The sequence below is a fragment of the Meles meles genome, chromosome 17 (assembly GCF_922984935.1).
Source record: "Meles meles chromosome 17, mMelMel3.1 paternal haplotype, whole genome shotgun sequence".
Taxonomy (NCBI): domain Eukaryota; kingdom Metazoa; phylum Chordata; class Mammalia; order Carnivora; family Mustelidae; genus Meles; species Meles meles.
This window is the reverse complement of record NC_060082.1, coordinates 2522652-2550115: the sequence shown is the minus strand read 5'-3', so window position 1 is coordinate 2550115 and position 27464 is coordinate 2522652. Positions and strand designations below refer to the sequence as shown.

Genomic DNA, 27464 nt, shown 5'->3' with positions numbered 1-27464 from the left:
CTCCCTTGAACACCGCTCGGCCGCTGCCGGTGGTTGCAGCGGGTCCCTGCGCTGCTGGCGTTTCTCGCCTGTGTGGGGATCCTTGGTTTTCCTCTTAGATTTCAAAAAGCGCCCAGCAGCCCTGTGGGCCGTCAGGCTCCACCTTGGGGTGGGGGCAGGGAGCGGGCCATTATCCCGGGACCCCCTGCCCCCGTGTCAGAATGAGGACGCTTGCCCAAGGCTCCAGCGAGCGCACCAGCTTCCCCGAGCTCTCTGTAGGGTATGTTCGGGTGTCTGAGAAGAGCACTCCTTTGTTGATGGTGCAGAAGGTAAGGCCTGGCTCTGGGACGCTCCATTCCTGGAGCTGGGCGGTGGGCTGGGAGTTATTTCATGCTCAGAACCCGAGCATCGCCCTTGCGTCAACCCCAAGAACCCCTCCCAGTCGTCTGTAGCCTCTCTCAGATCCGAGTCCCCCCAGTCCTGAAGGCAGCTTCAGCCTCTGCTGGCCCCGCGTGTGTATTCCAGGTGGGTGTCCTGGAGCCGGCTGCATCATGGACTAACCATGATGGTCATTAACTGTTTCCTGGGCACTAGCCCAGGGGTTTCCGTGGGGAGGATCCACCCTTGGGCTCCGCGGACCCAGGCAGCCCTTTCCTTCTGCTGCCGTTACCACCCTGCCTCTCTTTGATGTTGTGATTTAGACACCCAAACTTACTATAGTTTAAAGATTCTGGGGAACGGGAGGAGACACATGCATTTACATGGATTTTGAACATCTTGAACAAGAAGTCCCAAACCTGATCTCATCACCCATATGTGACTTAGTTTCCAACCACTCATTTGCATTCTGTTACTCAGCAAGAAGAACCAAACCAGTAAACCAACTCGACAAACAGCTCCGCGACTGCTCCTTGTCGCTTCACCTGTGGACACACGGCTCCTTCCCAGGTCTGTAACGCCACCCTCGCCACCTTCGCGGCTCCCCAGTAATTCCTAAGGCAGAGAGAAACTGGGCTGGGTTTGGATCAGTGTTCAGCGATGCCAGGGCTCTGGCTCAGCCTTGGCCGCCTCCCAGCCGCTCAGAGAGGTCTCCGTGGGTTTCCAGCTTCACACTGTTTCCCAGCTGTTAAGAGGTTAAGAGCCAGTGGGCAGCAGGAGCATGGGCGTCTCGCCTCCCTTCTTCCTCCTGTCGGGATGGAAGTCCTTCTCAGACGCCCCCAGTGAGCTTCTCTTCCTCATCGCCAGCCAGAATAGGGTCCCATGCGCACCGTGGTGCTGGGCCAGCTGCTGAGCCAGGCAGGTTCTGTTGATGAGAACAGTGGCTCTGAGGGAGGTGATGGATGGTGGGGAAGACATTCCTCCTCTCTCTTCTCCAGGGACCAAGTTTTCTATGTTTCATCTCCGCCGCCAGCCCATACCGCTCTTCTCCGTTCTGTGTGCTTTCCTCTTCCCTTCCTCCACATCAGGACCTGCCTTCTTGTCATGCAGATAGGATTCTGTTCTCTGCATTCTTAAATTCTGCCAAAGAACTACTTTCTCCCCAATTATTTTCTTAGCCCTCCCCCTTCTCATCATACTCCAATGTCTTTGTTCAACTTTCATCTCTGGCTTCAGTTAGTCTTTGGGGAATCGTTGTTTCTTTCTTATGTTTGGGAAGCCCCCATCTGTGTGTAGGTCTCCTGTTGGGTTTTTTTCTTTTTTCTGCTTTCCTGTCTTTGGGGGACTTCTGTTCATTTTGCTTAACAAGCATGTGTATCTGGGATCCTTGTGATGTTGCCTTCTGGCCATGGAGCTTTCAGCATGGGACTTAGAGAACCAGACAGGATGGCGTGTGCTCTGTGTCCGTCTCATAGCTGCCTGGAAGGGTAGGAGGGGCCCGAGCTGGCCAGGACCCTGTGAGCTCTAGCTGCCCAGCTTTGGGAAAGCCACAGAGAAACTGTCTCCACAAAGGAGGGTATTCCCGACCATGAGGTCCCATGAGGAAGGCCCTCTGGGCTTCTGTTCCTTCTCCTTCCTCCCCGCCTTCCTCCCTATCAGCCTGGGCCAGCCACGTGGCCTGACGTCCTTGTGGTTCATGGGCTTGGCCTCCACCCCCCCTCCACCCTTGCTCCCCTGTCTGCTGCCTTTCCTGTGTGGCTCTGCGGCTCCTAGAATGGTAGATCTCAAACTGGTGTGCTCTGTGGTCAGGGGCTAGCGTGGGCTGGGAGAACATTTTTATCTCATGCTCTTGCTTAGATAGTCTGTACATGAATCTGTGCATTCCTGGATCCTGCAGGCGGCCGCCTTATAGCAAAGGTGCTCCCAGGGGCCAGGTTTGCTTTAATGCTGGAGCATCTCACAGGAGGACCCAGTGAGGCTGCGGGCAGAACATGGTCCCAAAGGGCACTTTGTGGTTCACTTGGACAAATGGGTCGGGGAAGGGCCATCACCGGGTGCAGGAGGGGGGCCCCGGGAGCCCATACAGAGCCCTCGCCATGCCAGCGCTCTCTGAGCACCACGAAGGTGTTCACAAGTGACTCTTACCGCAAGTCTGTGCAGGAAGGCCTTCGATGGTCCGCTTTTCTGCATGAGGAGACAGAGGCCCACGGAAGCCAGGTCCCTGCCCAGGGGTAGACAGCCAGGAAGCGTGTGAGGTTTCCACACAGGCAGCTCAGCCCCAAACCTCATGTCTTCCCCATTAAGCTGTAAGGGTCACAACAACTTGCCCAAAGGTCAATTCATCTAGAACCAATTTACTCCTAAATGAGCAAATCATTGATCATGCTATTTGCTGAATTTGCTAAACTTACCAAATACTCATTTTCATCAATTATTGGTAAAGTCTATGGTGATTTGAGTTGACGGATTAAGAGAGCCAGTGAGAACTCCAGGGTTCTGGCTTAGATGTCCTCCCTGGCCTCAGGGCCCTCCTGTGTCCCCCAGCCTCCCCAGGGCAAGGTACACCAATCCAGGCCGTCCGTGCACTGACTTCTCCTTCCCCTACAGGGAGCCAGGAAGGGAAACATCCATCCTTGCTTAGGGACCACCTCAGAGAAATAATGGAAACCTATCAACTAGAACTACAGAAACCTTCAAAAGCTGTTTAAAGTCTTCTGCCCACTATAAAAGGTGTTAAGCTTTATACATAGCTAAAAGAAAGAAGTTTCTGGTAGAAAGATAGATTTGATCATTTTGGTGACTTGATCATTCACCGAATTGGCACCCGGCAGACTGACCCACTTCTGCCCCACAACACCTCTCAAACAGGCAGGTCAAATTCCAAAGTTCCTGCTCTGTGGCCGCCCGGGGGCCAATCTGATCTACGAACAGGGATAGAGGTCTATCCTTGCAGCAGTAGTAAACACCCACTGAGGCAGCAAATACTCAGTGAAAAAACTTTTTGTTCTACGATTCCAAGAGTAAGGAGAGAGGTATGTGGGAAGTGGGGATTTTATCGGTGCTGCGGTGCTAATTTTTTTTTTAACGTGAATGAGACAATTTACAGACCTATCCATTGCCGCCCAGCAGAGTTTTGGTTAAAGGATGACATTGACCAGCTTGAACTCATAAACAAAGACTTTAATCAAGTGTTATACAACAAACGCATATGAGATAGCAATGTTTGTATTCAAGTGTTAAAAATTAAATATAGAGGCTGATGTGAAGCTACAGTGTTTTCCTATAATCCTGATATTAATGATTTCATTGTAGCAAAACAGAAACACCCATCATAACATTAAAGTTGTGGGTCTGAGTACTAGTTTGCATAACCATTGCTTGTTATTTTGTTGCTTTGTTTTTAACTACTTTACACATATTTTTGAGTTTATAATATAAAAACTATAAGCACAAGACATTTTTACATAGTTGCATACTTACAGATCTTTAATTTACAATAAAAGTAATTTAAATTGATACTAGGTAATGGGAATTCTTTTTTAATTTTTTTAAGATTTATGTATTTGAGAGAGAGCGTGAGTGGGGGGAGGGGCAGAGGTAGAGGAGGAAGCAAACTCCCCACTAAGCCGGGAGCTAGATTCCGACTTCTTGTTTGATCCTGGGACCCTGAGATCATGACCTAACAAGAAGACAGACACTCAACCAACTGAGCCACTCAGGAGTCCCAAGAATTCTCTTTTTTTTTAAGGAATCTTTTTTGGGACTACAAAGCAAATTTTTACTGAATTATTACAAGAAGTGGAGATAGAAGGAACCCCTAATAAGCATAATACAAATACCAAGCTAACAAAGTAAACCACAAAAAACACAGGACAATTTCATTTACGAATAATGATGTTAAAACCCAAATGAAAATATTATCAGACAGTGGCACATTAAGAGAATAATACAGCCACTGGGATTTATTCCAATAGCATAAGAACAGTTCAATAGGAGGAAATCTATTAATGTATTATTCATAGAGGAAAAACAGAAAAACCAGATGACATCATCATGGATGATAAAAGGGAAAGAATAAACTTTAACATTTTCTTCATGGCAAAATTCTTGATAAAGTAGCAATAAGAACACAATTTTTAGACATGCCTTATATGCCTTACAGTAAACATCATGCGTACAGGGACACCCCTGAAGCACTTACAAAAAAGTTCGGAACAAAAGGATGAGCTTCAGAATCACTCTTATTAAATACGGTCTAGGGGGTGTTCACCAGCATCAAGACACAGGAGAGGAATGAAGCATAAAAATTGGAAAGAAAGAAGGAAAAATTCTAATTATTTGTCATTAATATGGTTCTTTGCCCAGAAATTCGAAGGAATCGAATGAAAAACTATTTCAAACAGTAGAGAAACTTAGCAATGTGGCAATACGTGTGTGTATGCATTATTGTAACAACTAATTAGGAGGTACAACAGGAACAGGATCCCATTTGCAACTGATGAAATATAAATTCAAGGAGACGTGCCTTTGACTTTCTTCCAGTTTATGTGCATTAGGTAATTTTTTAAACAGGGCTGATAAATTGCTTGAATGTTGAGAGATCTTGAGCTAGTGCATTTCTGGTGCTTACAATAAGCCTGCAGATGCTGGAGCTCAAAAATTATTTCCTTCCTTTCTGCCCCTCCCTCCGTGCTGAAGCTGACCCTGAACTTTATCTCAGCAGCTCTTGCTTTTCTACAGTCCAGGCCATCCCACTTCTGTTCGTGGGGGTGGGCTGGGCAGTGACATCCTGGAAATCTTCCATCCAAGGCCCGCCCAATTCTGGGAAAGCATCTCTGTTCCCAGACAGGCGTCCTCAGGTCCTGGCTGACTACGGGTATTCCCTCACCGGGGTCAGTGGGTCACAGGTCAGAAACCTGACTGCCTGCCCAAGGATCAGCCTGGTTGCTCAAGCGACGTGGTCAAAGCTCACCACCCATGAGGTGAGAAGACCTTGGTGAGGAGCCCTGGGGCACGTGGTGCTGCTCTGCCGTCCTGGGGTGGGGAAGCACATCAGGATGATCTGGGGTCTTGTCCTAGCTCTACCTAAGGAGGGATTTCTGGGACCCTGGGTGGAGTGTAGGGTGGGGCAGGTCTTGCCAAGGCCCGTCATATCCCGATGTCTTCGTTAACCTAGTTGTCCTTCTGGGGCATTCGGCTCATCCGGACCTTCTCGTAGACAGTGTGGATGGTTGGGCTGCACTCAGGCTTAGGGGGATGGCAGCTGTCCCTTTCCATGTTATTCTGTGATTCAAGCAGAGTTTAAGGGTGCTGGTGGTCAACGTCCAAGAACCAGGCACAGAGGTCAGTCAACTTACTCCACTTTGTGAGCTTCTTGACTCAACCCCTGTAACCCTAAAACATAGCTTCAGTGCAGACCTCCCCCTTGAACACTGTAGCGTCTCTGTCCTCTCCCTTGGGTGCTACCCCTCTCTTCCCCCTCCCCCATCAGAATCCTACTTTGCTCACTTTCTGGTCTCCCTTCCCTGACTGCCTTAGTCACCCTGCCCTCTTCCTGCCACATTTTCCCTGAGCGCGCATCATCACCTAAGACTTCACATTTTGCTTATTTATTTTATTTGCCATTCTCCCCTCCCCCAACCTAGAATGTGTGTTCTCTGAGGCCGAGGATTTTTTGTTTTTTTGTTGACCTCTGTGTTCCAGATCAGAACGGTTCTGGGATAGAGTAGACACTCATTAAATATTAGTTGGACAAACTTGCAGCTCACCTTGGCAACTCTCATTGCAAAAGTGCTTCGAAAAACTGCAAAGCAGCAGATAAAGGTATTATTCCCGCAATCTGCGTTTTATAAAAGAAGAAACAGCCCAGGCAGTAGTTCTGTAAGGCTGATGGAGAAGAGTCAGCATGGCAGCCTCACGCCCCCTTCTCCTGACTCTGATCCTATGCGCCTTCGTGCCACCATCATCTCTCTCCCCTGCTTTCCTCCCTGTGTCCTGGGAGGGAAATAGTCTTCTTCATCAGGCTGGAAAGCTCCCCAGGTGCAGAGAGACAAAGGGGCAAAGCTGGGGGTCTGGGTCAGAGGTCACCTGATTTGTTTCTTTATCCCAAACCACACATTGATCCCCTCCCGTGCTTCTCCAGTGGGAATACTGGGATTTGGGTCTCAAGGAACTACTTCCTGAGCCCCCTGTGGCCCGTGTCAGATGGGAACATAACTCAGAGGGACTGAGATGGAAAGCCGCAGTGTAGCGGTCCCGAGACAGTTGGGGACAGGGCAAAGCACACTCAGCTGGGAACAAAGAGTCCCAGTTCTACCTGGTACCACCATGGTTTCCTGTCCATGTCCTTCTTAGTGTTCCTTCTGGATCCCACTTTCCCCCTGCTGTGAACTGCTGGGACCGGGCCAGGGGATTTCTAAGGTCCTGATGGTCTGTGTGGGTCAATGATCCAGAGGTGTCTCCCTTTGGCAAAATCAAAGGATGGGAGAGGAGAGGACCCGGCCACTGGCCGATCCTAGGAGCCCAGACAGTGCCTCTCTTGCTTTCCTTCTGTTCAATTTTAGTCTAGTGGTTCCCAAAGGGTGGGGCCATCACTTGGGAACGTTTTCAAAATGCAAGGTCTCTGGTCTGCCCTGGACCCACTGAAGCAAGTTTGGGGGGGGGGGGAGGTTTGGCAAGGCCTCCTTGTGTTTCTGATGCTTCTCAGACTGATATGAGAACCCAGGCCTTCCCATCGTGGAATCAGGCCATCTGTGACCATTTCTAACTGGGGGCGGGTAACACGTGAGATGTTGTCCCAGGGGCGACTCACAGCAGGGCCACAAAGACTTTACCCCAAAAGGAGACATTAATGAAGGGATCTCAGGCAGGGAGGGGGATGGATGCCGTGCGGGGGGGGGGGGGGGGGGGGCTTTCTTGATGCTCCTCAGAACCTTGGGTCTCCCCTGCCTCCAGGCCCTGCTCGTGGACCCCACTCCTGCTTGCTTTGGGTCTTCTATGGATGAGAGGTCCCACCTGACGGGCAGTCACTTACACCCCTGCCTCTCCCCAGGACTTGAGTCTGAGCTTGTACATGGTGAGCCCCTCCAGAGCAGCCTGGGTTCTCTCCTGCTGCTTCCCCTGCCAAGCTGTGTGCCCTTGGGTCAGTCACACACCTAACCGGACCTGCCTCCTTCCCGCTCCTGCTCCGCCATCCCCCCTCCCCGGGTGGCGGTGAGGACCCGATGAGATTGTGTGCATATGAGCGAGGCATCGCCCCCGTCGGTGGCTTCCACTCTTCACTCGCCGTTCCAGACACAACAACCGTAGCATCCACAGCAAGGACCGGACCCAGAGCCTGAAGAGCCGCTGGGACCAGCCAGCACTCACGGTCTCTGAGCACCAGTCAGGGGACCAGGTTCAGTTCCCTTGGACCCACCTTGGGGTGTCTCAGGAGGCTAATCTCCACATCAGGAGGACTGTGGCTGTGGGCCTCTGCAGTCCGCAGGCCAGCAGTTTCCTCTGTGGCCGGGGCCTGGGGAACCGCTGCCGAGCCCAGCTCGGTAGGCAGCAGAGTGGACCTGCCTGTACACAGCACACACAGTGAGAGCGTGTGGGATTGAGGTGACCCCTCGCCAGCTCCAGGGTAGGGCGGCCATCGCTCCCTCCCCATCCCTGCCATCCACCCCCTCCCGTCTGGGCGTGCACACAGCCCTTACCCAGCCTTCTACCCAGATGATTCACAGGCGAGGGGAGGCAAGGTCAGTAGCCCCGGCCCCTCCCGGGGATCCCCTCCATCCACTGCCTGCCCCAGAGCTCCCCTCAGGCCTTGACTATCACTTACCCCTCCTGGAATCACTTACCCCTCCTGGACTGTATCTTCTTCCTCACCCAGATGCAGGCTCCGCAGGCCAGGCTCAGCATCAGAACTGTGAACAAGATGCCTATCCAAAGCCACTTGCTCTGGGAACCTGCGACCAAAGGCCAGTGTCAGGTGCATCCCTATGGGGCCCATGAAGCAGGTGAGGGGGGAGGCGGGACCCCATGGCTCGGGGCCCATGTCCCAAGTGCGCGTCCTTGCTGCAGCCCCAACAGGTTCCTGCCCGCCGGCCCTCGTACCGGGCTGTCTGCCGCTTCTGCCCAGAGACCTCAGAGGCTCCCAGCAGCCGCAGGTGCCACCCATGCCTGCAGCCTGGCCCTGTTCTCCCCCGGAGGACTCCCAGGCGAGGACCAGCCTAGGAGGGGGAGGGGATGGAAGGTTCCGGGGCCGCCTGACGTCAGCCCACGTTCTGCCCTGTGGTCTGCCTGCCACACGAAAACGGCTCCCACTTCAAGGTCCAGCTCAGGTGTTCCCTTCTCTGCGACGCCTTTCCCGAGTCCTGCGGCAACTACTCAGGGGATTTCTTCCTTTCATACGGGAACCATAGAGCTTATATTTGCCTCAACTTCTGGGCCGTCACGCGGCTTCCTGTTGGCAAACAGACCCCTCCTCGTCCATGAACCTGATACTTACTGATGAGCTCCGTGCCACGTGCTGTGCTGATAGCTTAAACGACCCTATGAAGTGGAATAATTAATACCTGTCTCAAAGAAAAGTTCCAGAAATTAAGTAACTTGTCCAGAGTCACACAGCCAGGAAGTGGTGGTGCCTCCACGGCGCTGGAGGTTCCCTTAGTGGGGACTTGTCTTACTGTCCCCTGCATCTTCCCTCCTCCCCGTACTCAGTGAGCACTCAGCCCTGGTGTAAGGGTTCCACGCTGGGTGACTGAGTAAGGACATGGCAGGGAGACACCGCAGGGGCACACTGGAGCTCAGGAGGACGCTGGTGGGACAAGACAGCCCCAGCAATTATTAACCTTCTTCCCATGCCTTGTTCCTGCTCTGTGGCTCTGGGAAAGTAGGGGATTTGGTATTTTATGGGATCAGGGCTCCCCCTCACCTACCATGCACTACTCTACATACTCCCTTTCTGCATGGCCAAGGGGTCCCCTGAAGCTGACGTGGAAGTGTGATGACCACAGGGGCTCACACAGCTCAGAGGACGTTTGAACTGCGGTTTATGAACTCAGAGGTGGTAACCATCCTCTGAAAGGTCACGTATACCACACGGCAAAAAAACAACATTTATAACCACGAAAGGGCTAGGAGCGTCCAGACCAAACGGGGTCCTGGAACTTGAGATTTCAGGGCTGGGGGCAGGGCGCCCTCAGGGTCCTCGGTCTGTCCTCTTCAAGTTCTTCCCCTCCCCTGCCTGCATTCTGCTAACTAGGTCAGCGTCCCAGGCTCCCTGATGCTGGAAAGGGGTGCCCACATGAGCTCCGCAGGTACATTCTGGGAGACTCACCAGTTTCCAGGTACTGGTTTAAGTTCTAGAATGAAGGTGTGATCATGTATCTGTCTCTAGTTGCTCCACAGAGACCCCCTTCCAGTGCTCCTCTCTCCCATCAATTTCCCCGAGTCCCCACAGTCCTGCCCCTGCCCTGTTCTCTGCCAGTGCTTCCCAGCAGATCCCACTCACCCTCCCACAAACAGACGTTCTGCAGGAGTAAGGTTGCATTCTTCTCATCCACCGGGTTGCTGACCCTACAGGTGAGGGGGCCATTCAGCTGGCTCAGGGGCAGGCTCAGGCTTAGATTCCTGGAGCTGGGGGCTGGCCCCAGAGCCTCTCTCTCCTCCAGCTCCCTGGGGAGCCCCTCACTCAGCCAGGTCACTGTCCAGATCTCTGTGGCTCCTGGGGTCCCACACTCCAGACTGACATTGCACCAGCCTGCCTGGTTGGATGACGAATGAATCACAATCTGGGGGTGGGGGATGGGCTCTGGGGTAGAAGGAGACAAAAGAGAAACTGAGAGTCAGCATTGGAGGACACACAAGGGAACCAGCACATTCACCAGATGACCCAGCTCCGAGGGGTTCCTAACTATGGGCCTGGGGAAGGGACCTAGTGCCCCTGGCCTGAGGGTTCTGACTCCAGCCCAGGACAGAGAGCTGAGGCCCTTCCATGCTCATCTATGTCTACGTAATTCAGTAATCATGATGGGTATGATAATTCTTTTTTTTTTAAAGATTTACTTTATTTATTTATTTGAGAGAGAAAGTGGGTGAGCACAAGCGAGGAGAAGGATCTCAAACAGACCCCACGCTGAGTGTGGAGCCCAGGCAGGTCTCAGTCGCATTACCATGAGATCATAACCTGAGCAGAAATCAAGAATCAGAAGCTTAACTGACTGAGCCACCCAGGTGCCCCAATTACTCTATAATTTTATATACACATGATGATTATACTTATGATAATTGTATCTATTCTCAAGGATACAATAAACACAACGTGAAAGGAGTTGAGAATACAAGGGGGAAACATGTTAGAAGTTCTTGTTTTATTTAAAGAGAAATACTAATGAACGTTAAATGTCGAAGTAAATATTTAAGTTAAGTATCCACTAGGATGAGAGTACAAGGGGTTATAACTTCCAAAATACTAGAGATGCTTGGATGGATGAAAACTCTACCAATTCAACAAAAGGCAAGAAGAAGATATAAACGATGGTGAGTCGAGATGAGGAGAGGACATGAGCAGTTGCATCTCGATAAACCTGAACTACACCTGCGGGCACGACGCCCCCAGGACACACCCAAGACTCCGACTCCGCTCCTGCCGCTGCGTGCTCATCCCAGCACCTGTGACAGAGAGACTGGGAGGCAGAGACAGAAAACCACCCACAGGGGACATGTCAGCAACGGGATGGCAGGTGTGACAGCCGTCACACAGACCAAATCCAGGTTCAGAAAGAAAACACTAAACGGCCCCACAGAGAGAGTTTAAATTCCTGTGGTCCTCACAATAGAGCCTGGAGATGGAGAAACGTCAGAAAGCAAACCAGAAAATCCAAACCAAAACACAACTGGAAATCCCGGGGTCAATGACCCAATGCAAGCTTCCTGCAGAGGAGTTCTTCCCTCTGGGCGACAGGCCCCCACAGATGAGAGGGAAGGCAGGAGCCTGCGTCACCCTGACAAAGACAGCCCCTGGCCAGTCTGGCACACGCCTCCCTGCACACGCAGCCCCGCAGCCCTGTCTGTCCTGGCCTCGCCTGCTCACACTCTAGAGAGCTCAGGGATGACGTCTAGTCTTCCTAGAGCTGCCCCAGGGCTAACCCTGAGGTAGGGGACCTGAGCTGGACGGGAGGAAGGGTCTTCAGTCCTGCAGAGACAGAGCCTCACGACAACAGAGACTTTGGCCTTCGTCCTTCTCTCGGTGGCCATCTTCCGTGTGGGCTGGTGTCTGCAGACAGAGCCGTCCGGGACCATGAGGACGAAGCAGGAGGACAAGCCCTCGTGCCCAGGACGGTGGAGCAGAAAAATGGGGCAGCCCGGGGGTCCCTGGGACCGCACTGAGCAGACGCCCCGACCCAGCCACTGCCGTCGCCTGACTTCCTGTTCCAGAGCAAGAACCACCTGCTTCAGCCTGTGACAGCCCAGCTGTAGGCTCACTGCGGTTAGACGTAGTCCTGACTTCTGTGTACGGATGACAATAAAGAAGATTAACCAGCAAAATCAAAAGTTGATTTAAATAAAAATAGACCAATCAAAAGCAAAACACTGAGGTCTGAATAAAAAGTTGAAGTTCTACATAATTGTCATTAGGAATGAAGATCAAGGCATAAATACAGATAAGAAACAACATTGAAAATTAAAGGGAAACACCATTTAAGAAACACAATAAATTTTAAGATATAGATGAGGTAATGCCTTTCTAGGAAAGTGAAGTGATCAAAATTCTAGTAAGAAGATGCAAGAACCCTGACTTAGAAGATATTGGGAAGGTGGCTAATGGTCTGTCCTCATCACAGGTGTGAAGGGCACACAGTTTTGGGCGTGAGCACTGCCCGATGGCCAAGGAAAAGAACATTCCTGTGTTACAGACGGTGTTGCAGCTTAAAAAAGGCAGAAAGTTGTCAGGGTGTGAGAGTATAGCTCAGCTTTACCGCTCAGGTCAGACGAGAAGCCCAAACCCAACACAAGACAAACACACCTGCTAACCCATAGGTTACAGTCCATCATACATAGAGAGCTTAATCTTCCTAAATTAAATTAAATGTTTGCTAATAATATTACATGACACATCATGATCATGTTGGATTTGTTGCAGGAATAGAAGGACAGTATAATTACGAAATTTATTAGTGGAATTTACTCCATTAACAAATGAAAAGAAAAAGTAATTAGCATTTGGGGAGCAGGTGGATATTCCCAGGCACAGCTCCAAGCCCTTTCCATTACCTTCTATAACTCCCATAATAACCTACAAAGCTACATGCATCTGCTGTGTCAACAGTGGTATCCAGGCTGGGGAGGCAGACTTTAGTGCTAAGGGTCAGATAGAACATATGTAAGGCGTCACTGGCCATATGGTCTTGGTTACAACTACATAACTTGGCCACTATAGGGAGAAGGCAGCCAAATACAACATACAAATGTAGTGATGTGGCTGTGTTCCAATAAAACTTTACTTATAAAAACAGACATGCAGGGGCACCTGGGTGGCTCAGTGGGTTAAGCCTCTGCCTTCAGCTCAGGTCATGATCTCAGGGTCCTGGGATCGAGCCCTGCATGGGGCTTTCTGCTCAGCAGGGAGCCTGCTTCCCCCTCTCTCTCTGCCTGCCTCTCTGCCTGCTTGTGATCTCTCTATGTCAAATAAATAAATAAAATCTTTAAAAAAAAAAAAAAGACATCCAGTAGATTTGACTGATGGCTATAATCTGCCAACTCCTGATCAGGGAATTAGTAAAAATACAAACTTGCAACCTTCCCAAAACTCATAGCACATGTGACTAGGGAAAATAATACTTTAAAGATTTTTTTTTTATTTATTCCTTTGACAGACAGAGATCACAAGCAGGCAGAAAGGCAGGCAGAGAGAGAGGGAGGAAGCAGGCTCCCTGCTGAGCAAGGAGCCTGATGTGGGACTCAATCCCAGGACCCTGAGGTCATTCCCTGAGCTGCAGGCAGAGGCTGAACCCACTGAGCCACCCAGGTGCCCTGAAAATAATACTTTAAAGTAGCTTCTTTAAAATACCTGAACTGATTAACAGGTAATAATTTAAATATAAAACCAAACAGAATTTACAAAGTGTTAGGAAGCACACGCAGGTATTTAGAAAGCTTCTGCCTTTAGGAATGAATTTGTTCATCAGCTGGTGTATGAATGTTTGTTATAGCGTCTTTTCAACAGGTGAGGGACTGTGAATCAAGCTTGGAAAATCAAAACTCCCAGGAAAATTAGATGTGTTGTAGGTTTCCTTTACTTATTGCTGACCTTTCCCCAGGTGAAGGACACCTGCTGAATGCCTGCTGGGAACTGTGTAGAGCCCTGGGCTGGGGCCACAGAGGGCGGGGCCAGCAACGGGGCTGTCAGGGGACAGCAGACCACACCCTGCTGCTCCCGTGCAAGGCAGAGAGAAAGATGGTCCCGGAGAGAACTGGAAGTAGGAGCATTTGCCTAGAGAGGGCGAGAGATACGTTGTGCTGAGAGTCCCCAGCATCCAGGAAAGAGGAAAGACTGGGCAGCCAGATAGGGTGGAGGGCAGCACATGGGGCAGGGCACAAGGAGAAGTGTTGGAAACACAGCTGGACATCCAGGGACCAGATCCTGGGCAGGTTAGACTCCCTCTCCTGAGGGCCATTGATCCTGTGGGGAGTAGGGGCGGGAGTAGGTTGGCTGTAGGCAGGGAAAGGACAGGAGGGTCCTGCATTTCTGAAAGCTCAACAGAGCAGTCAGGTGGAGGGGGATTTGGAGGGGGAAACCAGGGGCAGGGGAGACTGTGAAGAGGCTGCTGTGGTGCCCAGAGCAGGGGACAGATGAGAGAGAGTTTGGTTGGGTAGACACCCTGGGCTCTGCTCGTCTCCTCCTTTTGTCCTGCTCCCCCTGCCCTGTCTACCCAGGTCTCTGCTCCTGGGGGTAGGGCATCGTCACTGGCCTGGGAGCTTTGGCCTGTGTCTCCTTCCACATCTCCATTTTGTCTAGGATGGGGCTGCGCCCCATGGTCCTCCTGGTAAGAGTGCAGGGCAAGCAGTGGAAAGGGTTTTACCCAATGCCAAGTTCTAACCCTCGGTCTACATCCTGGAGTTGCTCCTCACTGGGCTGATGTCCTGGTTTCTTGTTTTATTTCTGCCAACTTCTTGGGTCACTTAAGAGTTTTTAAATTAGTTTTTGAAATAACTGGTTAAGAACCTTCCTGATACAATTTTGTATTCCAATCATCAGTTGTGCAATACTTTGCAATTGAAGATAGTTTTATGTTATCCTTTTGGATGGCTTCCTGCCCCTCCCCCATTTCATGTGTTTTTTAATACTTTTTAAGGCATATTAGCTACTTTCTCCTAAGATGACATCTTTAGAATTTAGCTTTTAGGGTTAGGGCATCAAAAGAGATGCAAATACTCCTGAAGAAGATTTGATATTTTTTTAAAACCTGTTTAGGCCAACGTACTTGAGATAAAGTGCTTGTTGGAAATACTGACCAGGGCTCACCTTACCATATACAAAGAGTTTAAAGACTTCCTTCTGGGATTTTCCTGTGCGGAATTTGACCCTTGCTGTATACCATCCACTCATTTCCGTGGTGAGATTCCTGATGCTCAAAACTGCCGTCTCTGTCAGAGAGAAGCTGCTCCTGTATTTTTCCTCCAGCTCATACCAGTCAGGAGTGGCATTAGGTTTCCAGGACACCAGGATCTCTTCTTTCTCAGTCTCAGAATGCCAACTCCACTCAATCTCTCGGACATTTGGGTACAAGGAGGAGGTCAGCTGCAGCTGGACAGATGTCCCCACAGTCCTTTCCAGGGTGTGAGAGGTGCTAGAGTTGCCTACAGTCTGGAAGCTTGGTGAGGGAATAGCTGAGATGGGGAAGAAAAAGTGGACAAGCATTATGTTGCTGTAGAACCTGTGGTCCCATCATATCACGGGCATGTTTACAAGAAAAGGAGTCTCTCCAATTTCACAGATGAGGAGGCAAAGCTGCAAGCAGCTTGCTTAGATGCTGTCCTTACCTAGACCTCACAGTGCTAGGTCCGGCACAGTGCTTTAAAACTTGAACTCAATTACAAGAGAAAGTTTGGAAGGAACACAAATACTTGGAGGCTAAAGAGCATCCTACTAAAAAATGAATGTGTCAACCAGAAAATTAAAGAAGAATTTTAAAAATTAATGGAAATAAATGAAAATGGAAACGTGACCTTTCAAAACCTCTGGGATGCAGCAAAGGTGGTCCTAGAAGAGAAGTATATAGTGATACAAGCCTTTCTCAAGAAACGAGAAAGGTCTTCAGTACCCAACCTAACCCTACACCTAAAGGAGCTGGAGAAAGAACAGCAAAGAAAATCTAAACCCAGCAGAAGAAGAGAAATATAAAGATCAGAGCAGTAACCAATGAAATAGAAACAAAAATAACAGTAGAACAGATCAATGAAACTAGGAGCTGGTTCTTTGAAAGAATTAATAAGATCGATAAGCCCCTGGCCAGACTTACCAAAAAGAAAAGAGAAAGGACCCAAATAAATAAAATCACGAATGAAAGAGGAGAGAGCACAACCAACACCAAGGAAATACAAACAACTATAAGAACATATTATAAGCAACTATACACCAGCACATTTGACAATCTGGAAGAAATGGATGCATTCCTAGAGACATAGAAACTACCACAACTGAACCAGGAAGAAATAGAAAGCCTGAACAGACACATAACCAGTAAGGAGATTGACGCAGTCATCAAAAATCTCCCAACAAACAAGAACCCAGAGCCAAATAGCTTCCCAGGGGAATTCTACCAAACATTTAAAGAACTAATACCTATTCTTTTGAAGCTGTTCAAAAAATAGAAATGGAAGGAAAACTTCCAAACTCATTTTATGAGGCCAGCATTACACTGATCCCTAAAATAGAAAAAGACCCCATCAAAAAGGAGAATTACAGACCAATATCCCTGGTAAGCATGGATGCCAAAATTCTCACCATGATACTAGCCAATAGGAACCAACAGTACATTAAAAAGATTATTCACTGATAAATAAATTTATTCACCACTGAAAAAATTCAGTGGTATTTATTCCTGGGATGCATGGGTGGTTCAATATCCACAAATCAATCGATGTGATACACCAGGGAGGAGTCAAGATGGCGGGGAAGTAGGAGGAGGTGCCGTTTCAACCTGTACCCTAAAATGAGTGATTACCTACCAAAGAACTCCAATTACCCATGAAATCAGCCTGAGATCAGTGCTATACATATCTGGATCTCTACAGGAGCTGAAGATGCCAGTGGGCAGATAAAGCAGAGTGGGAACGTTGGACTGATATCAGAAGATAAACAAAAGGGGGAGCGAGCCACCAGAGGCGACCAATTGGAAAGTAATACCCCAATATGAGAGTGCCCTGCGTCTGGGGACCAGCATTAACTTGGAGTCTGGTTGAAAGCACTCAAAAAAGAGCAAAGGATCGTGGGGGGGAAATTGTGGGAATCGGGGCGGTTAGGGACAGGGGCTTAAGTGTCTGGACCCAGGACAGCCTCCCCTGGTGCTGAGCCCGAGAGAGTGTGGCGGAGAAACAAGGTCTGGGTCCCTGAGCCGCCAGCGTGCCCGAGAATGAGTGGGGTCCGGCTCCCGTGAGGAGCTGGGAGCCTTGCCAGACGGCGTTCCTGAGACACGCGCGCCCCACACCCTCCCTGAGAGAGGTGCAGGCAGACATTAGCCTGGCGCTCTTAGACCCACGCCGAGGGATCAGAGCCTGAGACGCGTGCACCCCACACCCTCCCCTGGGAGAGGTGCTCACAGGCGCTATCCGGGAGCTCTCGGACCCGGAAAAACCAGGCACTTCCAGCCCAGGCCAGCAGGAAAATCTCAGTGTGCGATCGCTGCTTGGAACCTCTCTGGCGGTCTGGAGCTGCCCAGACAGCCGCCACTGTGCCGTGGGTTTGGGTACAAGGAGGAGATCCTGCATCCCCAGGGACCGTGACTCAGAACCGACTCTGCCAGCAGCTCTGCAGTGCACTCTGGGGCTTCTCTCTGAGAGGGAGGTTGGGGTGCAGTTTGCTCTCCTCTAAACCTCCAAAAACCATCAAAAGCTGTCAAGGCGAGAGAAAACAGATGAAAGAACATAAAAACCTCCGAGAACAAAAGCCTGAAAAAACGGTTTCCTCAGAGCCCACCCCTTGAGCGGGGCAGGAGGACTTAACTCAGGGAACATCATTGACTGAAAACCCATGTGGCAGGCCCCTCCCCCAGAAAACCAACCAGGAAAGAAAAAAAAAGACAACAAGAGAACAACCACCACTACTTCATAGATACAACTTTTATTTTTAACTCGTTACCAATGTGATACACCACATTAATAAATGAAAGGATATTTAATGAAAGAAAGGACAAGAACCATATGATCTTCTCAATGGATGCAGAAAAGGCATTTGACAAAATACGGTATCCTTTCTTGATTAAAAGTCTTCACAATATAGGGATGGAGGGAACATACCTCAATATCATAAAAGCCATATATGAAAAGCCCACAGTGAATATCATTCTTAATGAGGAAAAACTGAGAGCTTTTCCCCGAAAGTCAGGAACATGACAGGGATGCCCACTCCCACCACTGTTGTTCAACATAGTACTGGAAGTCCTAGCCTCAGCAATCAGACAACAGAAAGAAATAAAAGGCATCCAGATTGGCAGAGAAGAAGTCACACTCCCACTCTGCAGATGACATGATACTCTATGTAGAAAACCCAAAATACTCCACCCCAAAATTGCCAGTTCTCATACAGGAAGTCAGCAAAGTGGAAGGATATAAAACCAATACACAGAAATCAGTTGCATTTCTATATACCAACAATGAGAGAGAAGAAAGAGAAACTAAGGAATTGATCCTGTTCATAATTGTACCAAAAATCATAAGATACGTAGGAATAAACCTAACCAAAGAGGTAAAGGATCTGTATTCCGAAAACTATAGAACACTTATGAAAGAAATTGAGGAAGATATAAAGAAATGGAAAAACATTCCATGCTCAGGGATTGGAAGAATAAATATTGTTAAAATGTCTATGTTACCTAGAGCAATCTACACATTCAAGGCAATCCCTATCAAAATGCCATCGACATTTTTCACAGAACTGGGGGAAAAAATCCTAAAATTTGTATGGGTGGAAAAGACCCCAAATAGCCAGAGGAATATTGAAACAGAAAACCAAAACTGGTGGCATCAGAATGCCAGACTTCGAGCTATAGTACAAAGCTGTAATCATCTAGACAGTATGGTACTGGAACAAAGAGTCACATGGATCAATGGGATAGAATAGAGAGCCCAGAATTGACCTTCAACTCTATGGCCAACTAATCTTTGACAAAGCAAGAAAGAATATCCAGTTGGGGGCGGGTGGGGGGAGGGGTGACAGTCTCTTCAACAAATGGTGAATTGCTGGAGCCACATGTAGAAACCGGACCATATTCTTACACCATATACAAAGATAAATTCAAAATGGATGATAGATTCAAATGTGAGACCGGAGTCCTTCAAAATCCTAGAGGAGAACATAGACAGCAAAACCTCTTTGCCTCTGGCTGCAGCAATTTCCTGCTGGGCTCATCTTCAAAGGCAAAGGAAACAGAAATGAAAATGAACTATTGGGACTTTATCAAGATAAACAGCTTCTGCACAGCAAAGGAAACAGTCAAAAAAACCAAAATACAACCTACAGAATGGGAGAAGATATTTGCAAATCTCTTATCAGACAAAGGGCTAGTATCCAAAATCTATAAAGAAATTATAAAACTCAACACCAAAAAACAAGCAATCCAGTCAAGGAATAGACAAGGACATGAACAGATATTTCTCCAAAGAAGACATACAAATGGCCAACAGACACACAAAAAAAGTGTTCAACATCACTCAGCATCAAGAAAATACAAATCAAAACCACAATGAGGGGCGCCTGGGTGGCTCAGTGGGTTATAAGCCTCTGCCTTCAGCTCGGGTCATGATCCCAGGGTCCTGGGATCGAGCCCTGCAACGGGCTCTCTGCTCCGCAGAGAGCCTGCTTCCTCCTCTCTCTCTGCCTGCCTCTCTGCCTAGTTGTGATTTCTCTCTGTCAAATAAATAAAATATTTTTAAAAAACCACAATGAGATCCCACCTTACACTAGTCAGAATACTAAAATTAACAGAAAAGGCTTTTGACAAACATGGGTTTTTGATATCTTCAAAATCATAAATTTAAAATGAGTAAGAATTTCTGGAATTAACTTTAAAAAGTTGCATTCAAACAGAACAAAAATTAGTGACATGGGACTAAGTAAACTGAGGAAGATTACAGTGTGTGACTCTTGTTTAAAACATTGCTGGTTCTCTAACATTTGCTCTTCCAGATTAAGGAAATTTTCTCTTAGACATCAATGGTATACAGCAATAATTCTGAAGTATTCCTCTGTGAACAAACAAATGCCTTTAACATTTTTCTCTACCCGAACCCTCTGAAATTCAAAAGGTCTCAGTAAGTGTTCTTTCTTCCTTGGCAATTATGGTCAGTTGCAAAGATTCAATAAGAGTCTGTCCACCATTGGAAATATTAGTTATTTTACCAAGGCTTTGACTTCAATCTCGTGTTTGAGAGAGACATTCACAGACTCAGATATGACCAAACAGCTTGAAGGCACTAAGGTTGATGTTAGGAAGCATGCAGCCAGTAGAGCCCCTTGGAAATGCCAGGTGGACACTGTCACAGGATTGCAGGGTTCCTGTCTCACGAGGTCAAAGAATGAACCTTGTGGACACAAAAGGGTGAGTGAAGTGGGAGTTGATCAAGTGACTGTGAGAGAAGAAAGGAAAGAAGGAGCTCTCTAGAGTGAGAGGGTCCCAGATGGGTTTCACTGTGGCCTGTCAATGGCAGCCTTTTATTGAGCACTGACCAGGAAACTGAAATCTTGACGTCTCTGGCACAGATAAAACCGTGTTTACTTGTTCTTTGAAGTTTGGTCATTTTCCGTGTTCCAGCTGTAACTGTCCTAGGGACATCACGTCTCTGACATTTAAGACCATAACAAGGTGGTCTAGTTATGTTCCCTTAGCTCTGGTTTTATACGCCTCAGCATTTCTTCACATCTGGGATTTCTGTGAGCCTGGCCATGTAGCCCCCTGTGTGAGCCTCACTGGGGGGATCAGGGGTCTCTTATCTCTCCTGTTTGTACCTTCACCCCTTACCTGCTCCCGGGACAAGACCTTTGGGCAGAAAGAGCTGTACTGGGATTCTGAGCAGTGACTGACTGTATGCTTTTTAATTAGTGGAGGTTAGGGATAGCACAATTCTCCAAGGATTCTGGAAGCAAAGTTTTCAGAACCTTGAAGGGGCCAGCTGCTTCCAAGACAAGGTTCCTTTAAACATGAAGACACGGAGGCAGCCATGAGGTCCCCGAGGAAGGTCGCACTCTGTGTATTTCAAGGATCTATCAGTGAGCTGCAAGCTCTAAGGGGATTGTGATTTAAGGGGCATTTCTTTTCCCTTTGTTTCCCCCAACAACACCTTGCTTACAGAGCTACCAACATCCTCGCCAGGGGAGTCAAGAACGTCACTCCGGCAGGACTCGCACTGCCAGATATGCTGGGGACCTCTGGAAGAGGAACCTGCCCACGTCCACAGGTATTACAGGCATGTCCAACGGCCAACACTTGGTTTGGCTTTTGGTCTGGAGAGGCTGCTAGAAGTTCAACCTCGTGATTCCTTATAAAAAGTTCTGGCAAAGCAGCTTCCCGAAGATCTATATGATTAGTCACTGTTCTTGCTGAGCGTATAAATAATTAGGCCAAGTTTGCTCGAATTGGACTTGTTTCACAAGTGAATTCGTCCAGATTTGGTGATCTCTGATTTAAAATGAGGTTTGTTGGCACACCTGGGCGTCTCTGTCACTTGAGCAGCTCCCTTCAGCTCAGGTCATGATCCCAGGGTCCTGAGGTCGAGTCCCCGTGCTGGGCGTTCTGCTCAGTGGGGAGCCTGCTTCTCCCTCTCCCTCTCCCTCTGCCCCTCCCCTTGCTTGTGTGTGCGCTCTCTCTCTCTCTCTCTCTAATAAGTAAATCTTTAAAAAATAAAATAAAAATGAGGGCTATGATAGAGATAAAATGTTTCAGTAACATCTTTGTAGTTACTAGATTTTAAGAATAGAGACTCAAGAAACCTGGATGACTCTTGTACAGCTGGGCTTCTCAGAATGAGGACTGTCCCCAGAACAACCAACAGAGTTAAGTCTGTTTGCATGACTATATGAAAAAGCTTTCCTCACTGTAGACGGATCAAATGATGGAGACTATAACACCCTGTTAAATTATTCACTCGAGACCAGGTTGACTCATAAATCTCTGAATGAACAGGCCAACCATATCCTCCCTAAACCTGAGCTGGCAGTTACCAGCAACCTGCCCCATGCGAACCCCAGACAGTTGGTGTACGTGAAGGAGCGGACGTCTGACATAACAGGAGATTTAGCTCCGAAATGAAGGGGCCCCTGGTGGGTTATATTACGTACTCCTGCAGCAGTAAACGTAGAGAGAGGCTCCTTGTGGGCCCATAAATCAGAATAAAACCCGGGTCTCCTTCATGGAGAACCAATGAGCAAACTAACACGCCTCCTTCTTATTGCCACCAGCCTGTGGAAGCCCTCAAATTCCTCTTCAAATGACAATAAAGGACTGGAGGAAAATTTTAGCTAAGTATCAAAAGTCTTTTTAGTCAGGCGTCTCTTTCTCATTATAGCATTAACCTTATTTTTGTCTTTTCTGGTTTCTCCCTGCCCGGTGCCCAGACTCCTTCACTACCACAGCTTCCAGCCCACAGACCAGCCTTTCTACTCGGGGTTCATGTGCATGCACCGGCTGCCTCTGCCTTTGGTGACTCATATATAAATTCCCCCAGCTGGCCACTGTGGACCCATAGGTAGGGGCATCGCTACGCCCCCCAATCAACAGGACAAAGTCACAGAAGATCACAGCTCCCTCCCTCAGCAACCTTAAAGATGTAAGGGTCAAAACGGGTCAGGTGGGGGATGATGATATGGAGAACGAAGGCAGAAGGAAATGTAGCTAAAAGCAAGTGTCCTTATAACCTGCTGCCCACCGACAATACTAGAGGCAGGAAGCTCCCAACCATTTTAATATTAATGCCTTGCTAGGAGGAAACACCGGGTTTGACAACAGCAAGACTGCTCGGAACCTCTGAGTCTCCTTTAGCAGATGAAGTCCTTTTCGAACCTCCGCTATCTTTACTTCCTCCAACCCCGAAGTAAGTAAATAGTTGCTCCTGAAAATCCCAGGGCAGCAGCTCTTTCTGGTCCTGGGCCCTGTCCCCGTGCTTTTAGAAAACAACCTTTTTGCATCAAAGATCTCTCAAGAATTCTTCTTGGCCATGGACTCCAACCTCACCGACATTCCAGTGGGAACCGGCAAGTCACCACAGGTGCTCCACAGACCACTGCTTGCCTGGCATCTGAGCGGACGCACAGGTGCAGTGACCGTGAACCCTGCCCCGTGGGGTCTGACCTGAGCTGCAGGAACACAGCGTCAGGACCGCCTGAGACTCTAGGACACCGAGTAGGGACCCAAGGATCACAATGGGGCCTGGTGCGGGGAATGATCCCCCATCCAGGGTCAGCCGCAGTGTGGCGGGGTCTGGGGCTGAGGAAGACACACCGCAGCGAGTTGCTCCCAAACAGACACTTATCTGCTCGGACGCTCTTTCCTCTCGGGGGTCCTATCGGTAGATTATGCTTCCTAGAGGATCATCCTCTCACCTAAGGGTTCGGTATATTTGTATAACGTTCAGCAAAGTCAGTTTCCGTTTCAGTGCCGTTGTATGTGGTTATGATCTAGAAGAGTCATTAGGGTTCAAAGCCGATGGCCAAGAAAGAATTTCTAAGACGTCTTTGGTGCAAAAAGGTGGTTTTATTCAAGCACAGGGACAGGACCCGTGGGTGGGAAGAGCTGCACTGGGGTCCTGAGGAGGGACCCATTATATACTTTCAAGTCAGGAGGAGGTTAGGGAGAGCGTAAGTCTCCAAGGAATTTGGAAGCAAGTTTTCCAGGGTCTTGAGAGGGCGAGCTGTTGTTGAGAAAAGGTCATTTATCACTATTTAATAAAACCTTAGACGTGAGACCCTGTAGATGTGTATTGGTGGGTCACATGCTTGGGAGATGATGCCCACATGTATCTTGGGGGGGGGGGGGATAAAGGAAGTTTCCAAAGGAATTTTTATGTGTCAAAACAGACTCACAGCTTGGGGGTGGGTTAAGGTTGCCTTTTGCCCGTAGCAAAGTGTCAACACGAGGCAGCTGTGTTGGGTTGTGAAGAGGAACTACGTGATCAAAGAGAAGGCAAGTGGCCAGGCCTCTGGAAAAGCTGGGACTGAGGGAATTTCCAGAGACCAACCGTGTAGTGAAGACGGAGGCAGGAGCTCACCCAGCAGGACAGGTGACCTGTGCACCCGTGGGTCTGCGAGCCGCCCCACTCCTGTCTATCTGTCTGTCTGTCTGTCTGACTGACGTTGAAACAATTTGTGGAGGGTTTTCTCCCAGACTGCAGGACAGACTCTTTACTGGGAACAAGGAGATGGAGTTCCGATTACGGGAAGATTGGGAAAAACCGCTAGAAAGACGCTGGTGCCACAAACCTTATAGGCTCCAGGTTCCCGGTGTTCATGCTCCCAGTGCCCTTCTGGAACACACAAAACACACAGGAAAAGGACCGAATCCAATCCCATGAGAGGCTGGGAAGAGCTCTGTGTTCTGGTGGTTTCTGCCCGCGGTCCTGCGTCCTCCCTCGAGGACACGTGCAGACATCCGTCCACAATTTCCCTCCCGGACTTAGAGACCTACACTTAAACATGATGGTGTGATGCCATGTTCTTTGATTGTTTTAAATATTTGTCCTTTTGGTTTTTTAAATATTTTATTAGTTTATTTGAGAGATTGTGCAAACGGAGGTGGGGGCACAGAGGGAGACGGAGAAGCAAACTCCCCAGCGAGTGTAGAGCCCATAGTGGGGGTTAATCCCAGGACCCCGAGATCATGACCTGAACCAAAGTCAGACACTTACCCAGTTGGGAAACCACGTGCCCCCGTCCTTTTATTTTTTTTTAAATAGGCTACACACTCACAAAGGTCTTGACCTCAAACCCTGAGACCAACATCTGATAGGAAGGGTCAGATGCTCCAGCAGTTAAAGTACCCAGAAGCCCTAAAAATTATCCTTTGAGATAACATACAGTAGCAAATTTGTTCAGTTAGCTTTGACCCCCCAAAAAAGCGAGTTTGTCATGAAGCCATCCCTGCCCCAATCTGCTTGACTCCAAGTTGTGTTTCAGGAAAGAGTCTTGTTTAGTCAGTGTTGAAGGACAGAAAGGACATCCCTGGGAGAGCCACCTGGCCCCAGCCACTCCCCGTCCTCTCCCAGCAATGGCAGCAGGTAAGGTGACCCCCACATGGCCAAGGCAGGAACACCTGCCCCCCCCTCCAGGGCACGTCCCCCCCTTGTGGTTGCTGGGCAGCCCAGAGCACACACACGGGTCTAATTCCCGGAGCCATCCTGACGCTGCCGCCCTCACAGCTCTGAGATCAGGGACAGACGGTGTGTGGGTTCAACCGTGGCAGAGCTCTGGGGACGCAGAGGAGCAGCCTGGACTACCTGCGTCTCCAAGAACCGCCGAACGACTTCCTGCCTGCTCGCCCACCCCACAGGCTCCAGGACCCGAATCAGGAAGCCCCTGCATTTGTGGGCAGAAGAGGAAAGAGATGCAGATTCGGCGGGACCAGGGGGACAATGCAGGAATTGGTTCAGGGTCTCTGACATGTCACAGGGACCGCCAGGAGCTTTTCCTCCTTAAACAGTTGCCAGGGAGACAGGAAAGAACCTGTCCCCGCCTGTCACTGCACTCAAGACTCTCAACACCACAGACACAAATGCGTTCATTTGAAAGGCAAACGGGGTGGCCAGAATGTTCAATTTGCATTTGTGTGTTGACCTGCAAGGACGACCATCTCTCGGGCTCCTGCACCTGATCCATCTCTCTCTGCACGTCCGGTGCTCCTGTCGTTGGCTTGGGTAGCGACCGTGGTGGGTGTGATTTTTCTCACTGATGGGTGAGGGGGACCTGAGCTTTTTTAAAGAAAGGTTCCCTCAGTGTCCCTGTCTGTGTGGAGGGCGCGGCGTTGGAGCACAGGAGAGTGAGGGAGCTCTATGCTGACACGACCCCCCTCCCGCCCCAAAGGGAACCCTGTTCTAGTTTTCAACTGTGCATCAGGGAAAATTGTCCATCAGGGAACAAGGACGCAATGACATTTTTCCTGGGACTGTTGGCCAGTTTCTGCTCAAGTGAGAAACGTGTAGCACCGCACACAGGAGTGACCTGTGTCCCCGTGTCAGGCTCTGGCTGGAAGGAGCGCTGTTCCATTCACTCTCCAAGGAACACCTCGCCTTAGGGATTTTTCTATTCAACGGGTGAGAGCCATAGAGCTCAGAGAGGTAAAGCCAGGGGCACTGGGTGGCTCAGTGGGTTAAGCCTCTGCCTTTGGCTCAGGTCATGATCTCAGGGTCCTGGGATCGAGCCCTGCATCGGGATCTCAGCTCAGCAGGGAGCCTGCTTCCCTCTCTCTCTGCCTGCCTCTAGCCTACTTGTGATCTCTGTCTGTTAAATAAATAAATAAAAACTTTTTATTTAAAAAAAAAAAAAAAGCAAGAAAGGTAAAGCCAGTTTTCCAGCATCTGCACAGTTTGTCTAAAATCTTCCCGCCAGGGGCGCCTGGGTGGCTCAGAGAGTCAATTAAGCCTCTGCCTTCGGCTCGGGTCATGATCTTGGATTCCTGGGATCGAGCCCCGCATCGGGTTCTCTGCTCAGCGGGGAGCCTGCTTCCCCTTCTCTGACTCTGCCTGCCTCTCTGCCTACTTGTGATCTCTCTCTGTCAAATAAATGAATAAATAATCTTTAAAATAAAATAAAATAAAATCTTCCTGCCGATATGTGGCAGAGGCAGAACGAGCGACCCAGCAGGTCTGACTGCAGAGCTCAGTCCGTCTCTGCACCGTGAGGAGCTGTGGGGACAAGGGCAGGTCCAGGCCCCCAAGTCAGAGCCTGGTTCACAAGAGACCCCTCCCCCACAAGAGCCTGGAAACAGCTGTAACCACATGGAGAGGCCACAGACAGATAAGAAAGGAAGGTTCCCTTCCCCTGTCCCCAACCCCCACAGACAGTGTCACGGCCCAGCTGTCCCGAATGCAGGGACCTTGGGGCTGTCCTGGCCCCTCACTCTCACACACGCCCTCCTCATCTGGGAGCCGGGACACAAGCACGCTGGGGGGCGGGGAGGGGTGCACACAGGGCCCGAGACTGTCGACAGAGCTCCCCCGACAAAGCAGGACTCTGGGAAGTGAGACTCTGAGCTACTGTTGATCACATCCTCGGCCCCCAGAGCAGGGCAAAGACCTGCCGTCCCTAAGAGAGGCTTGAGGGTAGTTTCCCCGTCCTGGGGATGTGAGGGCATCCCAGACAGGCCCTGGTCTCCCCTTCCCCCCCTCAACTCTCAAGAGTCTGGAGAAATCAGGATGTGGGTACCAGCAAGCCCCCTGCTGCCCACCTCCTTCACACCTGCCTCCTTCACAGTTGTTTCCTGCCCCCCCTTGTCCCCCCAGCCACACCCATCCTGGAGACACCCCCCCCCCCCCCACTGATCTGCCACTCACCCAGGAGGAGGCTGACCTGGAGCATCAGGGTCTGGGAGGGGAACTGGCTGCCCCACAGGGAGTCCATAACTGTGGGACCCAGAACACATCAGCTCCTCCCTTTCCTGTCCTGTTCCTGCCCTCCTTCCGCAACCCCCCTCTGCCCGCCTAACACCCAGGCCCCTCCCTTTTCATGATCCACTGACTCTCTGGACTCAGGCTGCCTGGTCAGCAACAGGCATGATCTGAAAAATAAGGACTTTTTCTGAGAAAATAATCCATGCTGATTATATAAAATTTGGAAAACATAGAAAATGATACAGAAGAATAAAGATCATTAGAACTCGAAATAATTTTGAAGGGATATGCTGATGTTTCCCCAAATGATT

At 49.5% G+C, this 27464-nt stretch overlaps 1 protein-coding gene across 2 annotated transcripts; it reads right to left on the bottom strand.

Moving 5' to 3' along the window:
- Nucleotides 1-3516: 3516 nt before the first annotated feature.
- Nucleotides 3517-27177, bottom strand: LOC123927437 (T-lymphocyte surface antigen Ly-9-like). 2 transcript variants are annotated; one of them, XM_045982005.1, is made up of 6 exons: nucleotides 27097-27177; nucleotides 14872-15231; nucleotides 9854-10153; nucleotides 8199-8306; nucleotides 7775-7920; nucleotides 3517-5640 (listed from the first exon to the last, which is right to left on the bottom strand). In XM_045982005.1, the coding sequence occupies exons 1-6, from the start codon at nucleotides 27161-27163 to the stop codon at nucleotides 5530-5532; spliced, it is 1092 nt and encodes a 363-aa protein (XP_045837961.1). In that variant the 5' UTR covers nucleotides 27164-27177; the 3' UTR covers nucleotides 3517-5529. The 2 variants fall into 2 exon arrangements, with proteins under 2 accessions (XP_045837961.1, XP_045837962.1); XM_045982006.1 differs by lacking the exon at nucleotides 14872-15231.
- Nucleotides 27178-27464: the final 287 nt, after the last annotated feature.